The 8,228-nt window shown below is 35.3% G+C and overlaps 2 protein-coding genes across 4 annotated transcripts; one reads left to right on the top strand and one right to left on the bottom strand.

Annotated features, from left to right (window-relative positions):
- Positions 1-725: 725 nt before the first annotated feature.
- Positions 726-1,148, bottom strand: LOC141685039 (uncharacterized). The gene has a single exon (XM_074490164.1). It carries the CDS (start codon positions 1,146-1,148, stop codon positions 726-728), a length of 423 nt encoding a protein of 140 aa, XP_074346265.1.
- Positions 1,149-2,119: 971 nt separating this feature from the next.
- Positions 2,120-7,983, top strand: LOC141687491 (putative CRM domain-containing protein At3g25440, chloroplastic). Of its 3 annotated transcripts, none has more exons than XM_074492786.1 (6): positions 2,120-2,273; positions 5,676-6,138; positions 6,534-6,935; positions 7,172-7,332; positions 7,423-7,496; positions 7,565-7,983. In XM_074492786.1, the coding sequence occupies exons 1-4, from the start codon at positions 2,197-2,199 to the stop codon at positions 7,328-7,330; spliced, it is 1,101 nt and encodes a 366-aa protein (XP_074348887.1). In that variant the 5' UTR covers positions 2,120-2,196; the 3' UTR covers positions 7,331-7,332; positions 7,423-7,496; positions 7,565-7,983. The 3 variants fall into 3 exon arrangements, with proteins under 3 accessions (XP_074348887.1, XP_074348888.1, XP_074348886.1); XM_074492787.1 differs by having other exon boundaries at positions 7,410-7,496; positions 7,591-7,983; XM_074492785.1 differs by having other exon boundaries at positions 7,410-7,496.
- The last annotated feature ends 245 nt before the right edge of the window (positions 7,984-8,228 follow it).

Here is an 8,228-nt window from a genome sequence, read left to right as displayed (position 1 = left end):
TACTAGAATATAATACATTTGGAATGTGTATGTGGGTACCATTAGGTAAGACGAAACTAGTCTTTCCAAAACCTTCGATTATATTAGATATGCCGGAAATCGTTCCGACTTGAGCTTCAGTTTTGGTTATTTGGGTAAAATATTTTCGGTTCTGTAGAATCGTATGAGTTGTACCACAATCAGCGATGCATATATCTTCAGAATCCATTCTGTATATAATTAAGAAACATAATTTATTTGATAAGAACATAACACACTACATAGTTCAAACAAAATAAAGCACACAATACACGCTACTATAGTAATTATATGAAACAAATCTTCAGCCTCCCATATGGGAGTTTCGTTAGGTTCATTCAGACCATTAATGCTTATTCCTCCAATTGTGATTTTCGGGAAATCATCTATGTTATTGTTGGCGAAATTTGTTTCTACCATTTTCTCTTTTGATTTTTGAGAAGATTGGTATAACTTAACAAGATGATTTGGGGCATGACAATTACGTGTCCAGTGCCCATCCATGCCGCACCTATAGCAAATATTTTCAGTTTGTCCTCCTCGTGGTGCCTTTCTTTTACTCTGTGATTCAGATTGCCACTTACGGTGACCAGAGTTGTTATATGGACGAAAATGTCCGAGGCTCCAACCTCGTCCACGGTACCGACCTTGGCCCCGTCCACCTATATACCCTTTTCCACGTACATTCTGCTGGAATGACATGTTATTTACTTTAGGTAAGGTAATGGGGCAGATCCTGTTGGACGGGATTGATGATTCTTAATCACCAATTCATGATTCTGTTCAGCGACGAGGAGAGTTGATAGAAGATCCCCGAACTTAGTAAATTTGCGCTCCCTATACATCCCTGCTAAGTTGATATTGTTGGGGTGAAAAGTTGATAGTGTTTTATCGATTTTTCTTTTCTCCGTAACTTTTTCACCACACATAATAAGCCTAGAACTTATTTTGAACAAAGCAGAGCTATATGCTCGAACACTCTTAAAATCCTGAAGTCTTAAATTAGCCCAATCATTTTCAGCTGCAGGTAGATAAACTAGTTTCTGGTGATCGAACCTATCCTTTAGATTTCCCCATAAAATAAAGGGATCCTCGACTTCTAAGTACTCAGATTTTAAATCTTCATGCATGTGGTGTCGGAGAAAAATTATAGAGGTAAAGTTTTCTTCAGCCGTAGATTTATTTTCTGCCTTTATTGTATCGCTTAATTTCTTTGAACCCAAATGCAACTTTACATCTTGTACCCATGATAAATAATTATCGCCAGAAATGTCAACGACAAGCTTGTAATATTTGTCATACTAAATCTGAATTAACACGAAAATTATTAAATTTTAATTCATCAATGTAAATATTACATCAAATCCTAGTTAATAGGGTGCGTTAACAAGTACACAATAATCAATGTATATATCATTATTATCCCTGATAATATAAACAAATCTATATATAAAATGACAAATGGATTTTCACCCGCCATACGGACGTGTGCGTATGCAGGTTATCTCCGACCAATAATAAATTAAAGTGGACAATCCTGCATAAGTTAGTTATGGGCAAAGTTATTATCCGATAATTATGCAATTTATAAATTAAGGTTCCCACTATATTTCGGTATTACCCAAAATTAAATGGTACCGTAAAATAATTTTAATAGGCGGTGCTCCGGCCAAATATATTTAAATTATTAGTAGAGAGTGTAATCACGTCTACTTCGGTCACATATATATATATATATATATATATATAAATTATATGTAGAGGGTGTAACCACGTCTACTTATATATATGTATATTTAAATTAAAATTATACCTTCTCAGTTTCGGCAGGGTTTCGTACTGATAATGTGTTGTAAAATACTAGCTATAACAATATTATATCGAACCTCTGTAAAAGTAAATATAGCAGAAAGGGAGAAAGAGAGCAGACTGGAGAGATGAAAGCTGCATGTGTGTGTTTTTCCTCATCACAAACAAAGCTATTTATAGCCAAAACAAGAGACAAGCAAATTAAATGGAATGTGAAAATTTCTAAGCCTTAGTATTTAATTTTTAACAATAACAATCAATTTACAACAAAAACTTAATTTTATGCATAAAATTCAAATTATACAAAACCACAGTATATATGTACATTTTCATTTTTCTCTCACACTCAAACGCTCACTCTCTGAGATTATGCTCCCCAAAGTATCAATTAGAAGCTTCACTGCTCGATTTTCCAAGCTCATATCCTCTTCTCCAATCAAACAAAGGTATTTTACTTTACTTTTCTTTATTCTTTTTTTTTTATTTAATTATTTTTATAGTCTTGTTGATTGTAGCAATATACATGGGCTTGTACAATACAATGCAATTTGAAGAAAAATTGAATCTTTCGCGTTAATTTTCAATTTACTCAATAACCCACTATCGATTCGAGTTATAATCATGTCTCTCAGCTTAATTTTAGGCGAATCTTAGCTTAATTTGTTGATAGTTCATTAAAAGGGCTGGCTTTTTATGTTTGTATATGTTGATGATGTAACTTTGTAGTTTAGTTTGTTGATGTTGCTAAATGATGTATTACTTGTGTGTTTGATAATGATCTTAATGCATGTATTACTGTTTCCACTTTTCGATTTTGTTTGAAAAACTAAAGCTTTTTGTCTTAAGTTTGAATGAATGAAGTATTGTTATGAAGAGCATCTTTGCCGTATTTTTATGAGTTTCTATGAGATATAGAATATCTGATTTCGGTTTTTTTAATCATTATGTGATATTTGTGCCGGTTCTATGGAAACAGTCCTATTTAAGAAGAATTTAGAGATATGTATGTAACTCGCTTAAATGTCTATTCATAGATGAATGAATGAATTTCTTTTTTCTAAATAAAAGTTTATATCAGAGAAAAACAAATACAAGGTCTAGGGGCATACCCCGCGATAAAACTTAAGGCCGTTTAGAATGCTACCAACACGAAAAAAGACTACACTGAAAAAAGAAGCTAGCAGATACAAACTGATGCTAAAACTAGTAAGGCCTACGGTAATATAAGATATGCTGAATGGAAGGATCTCGGCCTGCTCTCATTTTGAAAGTATCACATGTGAACAACTTCTCTCTAATCTCCACTTTAACATCTGAGATGATCTGATTTACTGCCCCCTCGCACATGAATCCAACTGTCCCGTTCAGTTCATATTGCATTATATGCGACTGCTATAAACAGGTAGGCTATCAATCTCCTCGTGCTGTCCAAATTTGCATTGACGATGCTGCCCAAATGAAAGTCCCCCAAGAGAGATTAACAGAAACTGGAGCCTCTCTGGATATAGCTGCAGTAAATGGACAGAGAACATAAAGATGTTCATGAGTTTCCATTGCCGCACCACATAACACACAATGAGCATCCATGACCATGTTGAACCGTAACATCATATGACGAGTGAGAAGCCTGTGCTTTAAAACCAACCAAAGGAGAACTGAGCATTTCGGAATAGAGAACTTGTGCCAAACCATATTCGTCCAAGCAGGTGCTTTTGAGGCCGCGGAGAGAAAGGATGTTTCTAAGGGTGGTTACCCCTTTCTGTCAAGACTCAAGAGAATAAAACTTCTCCTGGTCTTTTTAGCCAATGATTTCATTTTTCAATACCAACGGCCCTTTTATATCTATGCACACGCGCGCGCGCACACACACACACACATAGAGAGAGAGAGAGAGAGAGAGAGAGAGAGAGAGAGAGAGAGATTTGTACAGGGGTCTCTGGTTTTTAATCTTTATTGTTACCATCATCCTTGCATTATCATAATGCTGCTGTTGCTGCTACTGCAATAATTGAATGATTTTCTTAGTTCTGAAGTGCGGCAGGAATGGATTTATTATTTTCAAGTTTAAACGTTGTGTCATGTTTTGGGAACTATCATTGACAAAAGGTCATGGATTCAATCCATCACTCCCCTTTTACCTAAAACCTTATGGATCCGTTTGTAGCCTGGTGGAAAAGCTTCCTCCCACGTATCAAACCTCATTTCGCCCTCCCCATATACTTTAAAAATCTAATGCATTGAGAAATATGTAACATACCCAGAGAAAAAGTAAGCGTCTTAGAGTAGCATACTTATGAATTATGATACTTAGTTTTTGGAAGGGAGGGAGCAAAAATGTCCTAGAATGCTGGATTTTTCTCAATAAAGTAGAGAATATTGATTCCTAGTATTTCTTTTCGAGCTCAATCATCTTCTTGTCACAAACTCAAGTGTAAAGTGAGAAGACCTACGATGATATGGTGCAATGTAATTGTTTGAGTACACTAATAAGCTAATAAGCTGCTTGGGCTGTAAATTGATCCGGACTATCCGGTATCTCAGCTTAAATCCGGCTCGCATTTACGATACGTGCCTCATATCTATTTTATATATGATCCAAATCAGGCGGAAAAACAAACCCGGATAAAATATGATCCCGGATACGAGCACTTATATACCCGCTCATATTACGTCTCATAAATAAATGATCCTACCCGAATATGATACATGATCCGTATTCGATTAAAACCCGAATATGAATTATATTTTTTAACTCATTACATTTCTAAGTAAATGGTAATTTGAGAATTTCTTAAAACCTTCTTTAATTTAAAATTTATACAAAATACGATTTATCCACCCTTAAAATGGAACACAATCATCGTATATACTTAAAACATCATATATTTATAATTTTAATTTGTGATTAGTATGTTTTTATAATATTAGATCTATTTTATAATAAGTGATCAATTATGTAATTCAGATAAAAGAAAAATTATTGTTAGTGGATCATATTTGACTCGTATCCGATGATTCACAAACTACTCGGTTAGAAAATAGATAATACGACACTAGCTCGTATTCGGTTGGATCCGGACCACAATACCCGGAATTAGTTTACACTTTATATCCGAATAAAACGATACCAGATTTAAATCTGGACACTATAAAAGCAAAATGATCCGAGAGTTGAGCAAAGGGTTATCCGGTTCTACCTGGATCATTTTATGGGTAGTGGACAAGAATAACCGATTTTTTTAAACACAATTCACCAATGGAACCGGTTTTATATATGTGGCCTATTTTAGCCGAGATTACGCATTTCACAATGGAGTATTTTTATAATACGCATTTTGGGCTGGAGTAACTTACCATACGCTTTCCGGGTCAAGGTATTTTGCAATAAATCACACACAATACGCATTCTTTGCAGGAGTATATGAACTCTAAATGCATTTGCAGAATGTTTATTAATCTTTTTAACTTTTTTTAGTCCTTTGCTCTTTCCAAAGCACCAACAGACATTAACGTATCACTAGCTAACTGCAAAGTACACGGAATCTGCATTTGACGAAGATGTATTACAACGTTAATAATTGGCCACATTCTCAAAAGTGGTTATTTTTGTTAAAAAAATTTAAAAAAAAAAGTTATTTTTGTCCTGCTACTGTCACGAATAGGTCTACAGTTCTGTCGATTCAGATTCCTGTTTTGGTTGACAAGTTTGATAATTAATGTTTTCTCGTCGTTTAGAGATTCTAACACATATTAATATATTATCAATTATTGAATTGTTTATATATTTTCAAGAGGTCCTATCATCTAGGTTCATGCTCATACTTATACTATGTTTTTGTTTTATGCAGGGCAGTTCTGAATGAGTATCACAGTTTAGGTGAATTTGGTCCAGTATTCTCATCCATAGGCAGATCTACTCAGTTCGCTCGTATTTATTTTCCATTTAGCAGCCAGAGGAGGTGCATCCCCTATATACCTCTTCCTGGAGCACCCTGTATACAATGTCAGGTCAGAGTTTTGTCAGGGCAGAGACGCAATCTTGTATCGTGTGGGGATCTTTTTCCATTGCTACATGTTAGACATTTTAGCAATTCTTTAGTTGAGCTGAAGACAGATAATGATGTTGTTAAATTTAGTTTTGGTACACAACCTGCAAATGGTAGAATTCGAAGAAAAGTGAAAAAGACACCCCGGCAAGAAAAAATGTCCAAAAGGGCTAAACTGAATGAGCTTAGGTTTTATCGTTTGAAGGCGAAGAAAAAGATGAATTCTCCGAATCCAGAAGTCCGAATACGGTACAAACTTGACAAGGTGAACTGTTTTATCAATTATGTATAATGATCTGTTTCTCTTCCTTGATATATATGTCTATAATACTGAATATATCCTATGATTAGATGCTTTGATTTTGGACATCTCATGTGGCTAAGGCCTCACTGCTAGTAGTTCTTAAAAGATGACATTGGTAAACTGCACTCACCTCAATCTGTTTGCCACTTTTCTTTCTGAGATTGTAAAAAGCAAATTTTCAGTGTTGAGCGTTGTCAGCCGTAGCTTTATATGTACTTTTTGGAACACTATAGGTGACAAGATCGTCTTGCTGGTGGTCTGCTTACGTTGTTTTTTCTTAAGCAATAAATGTCTTTGGTCAATGGATAACTGCTCATATATGGTGTGCCAGGTTTCTTATTTTTTTTTTTATGCAGGCCAAAAGGAAGGAAGAGTGGTTGATTGAGAAGTTAACAAAATTTAATGTACCTAGAGTACCAGATGAACCACATGATCCAGAAATTCTTACAGAAGAAGAGAGGTTTTACTTGAAGCGGACTGGTGAAAAAAAGAAAAATTATGTTCCGGTTGGGAGAAGAGGAGTATTTGGAGGTGTTGTTCTCAATATGCATCTCCACTGGAAAAATAATGAGACAGTGAAGGTAGTTTGCAAGCCATGTAAGCCAGGACAGATTCACACATATGCTGAAGAGCTTGCTCGACTGAGCAAAGGCATCGTGATTGACATAAAACCTAACAACACTATAATTTTCTTTCGCGGGAAGAACTACGTTCAGCCAAAAGTCATGTCACCTCCAGATACCTTGTCAAAAGCTAAGGTAATTGTTTGTTATCTTTACTGATTAATTCAATCCTGTGATCACCCTTTGCCCCAGAGTTTGATAAGACAAATGGCTGATGGCTGACACTGTTGTCACTCTTGAGTAGTTCAATTACTAAACTGACCATATTACTTTCTTGTAATTTAACTTAAAAACCATTTGTGTTTCGAGATTTGGTAAAAACATGATTAATAATGCTTCAAATTTGCTGCAACTCCACTGTGAAACTGCAGGCCTTGGAAAGGTATAAATTTGAGCAGTCCCTTGAGCATACAAGTCAATTCATTGAAAAACTGGAGCACGAGTTGGAAGAGTATCATAAGCACTTGGCTCGATATAAGGAAGGGAAGAAAGAGGCTCTGCAAGATACTCCTTCGGTGCCCAACACCTAATGGTACTTTCTTTTTGAACTTCTGAAGGAGAACCCGTATTTCATAGTTAATGCATTTTACTATGTTGTTTGTAATCTAGCATGTGGCATCAGTAAAAGCAGGAGTACATTGATGACAGCAAACATCGAAATCAAAATAAGGCCCAATACTTCACCTTAAGAGTAGGGTAAGTGTTTTTTGTTGTCTATTATGCCACGGTAGTCCATTGTGCTGAATATCCGAATCTGTTTTCAGGACATCATGTTTTTGTACTTGAACAGAGAGAGACTTATGTGGAAGCTTCTTTACTTCAATATTCTTTAACGTCGATCACTGAATGACTTCATCCTAAATGTCAAGACTCGCTCAGTTACTTATTGGAACATATTGACTTTGGTGTTCATCCATGGACAAGTAATCAATTTTCCAAGTCCAGATCGAAAGAACACAATGTAGCTATACAGAGGTCTCGTTCTTATGGTCCAGGATTTCTGGAGAAAACTGTGTGACTTCTGAGATTAGGCGAGTACTAAACTGCGAGAGATAGGATATTGTAAAGTTCTTAGTTCGACTGGTGTAAGGATAGCAGCTTTATATGTAGTGGCAAAGGCTTGTTATTTCTTACTGTGAATAGACCTTGAATCCTTATAACTTCAAAATGAGTATTTTGCTTATTGGGTAGTCTGACAAAATCAGGTTATCTTTCTGATAACTCTGCACTAAATCATGAGATATTTGAACTTTGATAATTGATCATACAGAAAAATGATACTTCTGTATTTAACCTTCCATTGTTGATACACCGGTGAATTATAAAATTGGCTTTAATGACCTTCATTCTTTTTAAACTAACTGATAGTGACCGTATTTTTCTTTGTTGAAATTTATGTCATCTGTTACTACTACTATGTACTATTGC

Source organism: Apium graveolens, chromosome 9 (genome assembly GCF_009905375.1).
Source record: "Apium graveolens cultivar Ventura chromosome 9, ASM990537v1, whole genome shotgun sequence".
In the NCBI taxonomy this organism is placed as follows: Eukaryota; Viridiplantae; Streptophyta; class Magnoliopsida; order Apiales; family Apiaceae; genus Apium; species Apium graveolens.
The sequence above is the reverse complement of the archived record's forward strand: the minus strand, read 5'-3'. Positions and strand labels throughout refer to the sequence as shown.

Coding starts and splice junctions, on each gene's coding strand:
- LOC141685039 (XM_074490164.1), bottom strand. CDS start 1,148: ATGCATGAAGATTTAAAATCTGAGTACTTAGAAGTCGAGGATCCCTTT.
- LOC141687491 (XM_074492786.1), top strand. CDS start 2,197: ATGCTCCCCAAAGTATCAATTAGAAGCTTCACTGCTCGATTTTCCAAG. Junction 2,274..5,675: donor TCTTCTCCAATCAAACAAAG/GTATTTTACTTT, acceptor TGTTTTATGCAG/GGCAGTTCTGAATGAGTATC. Junction 6,139..6,533: donor TACGGTACAAACTTGACAAG/GTGAACTGTTTT, acceptor TTTTTTATGCAG/GCCAAAAGGAAGGAAGAGTG.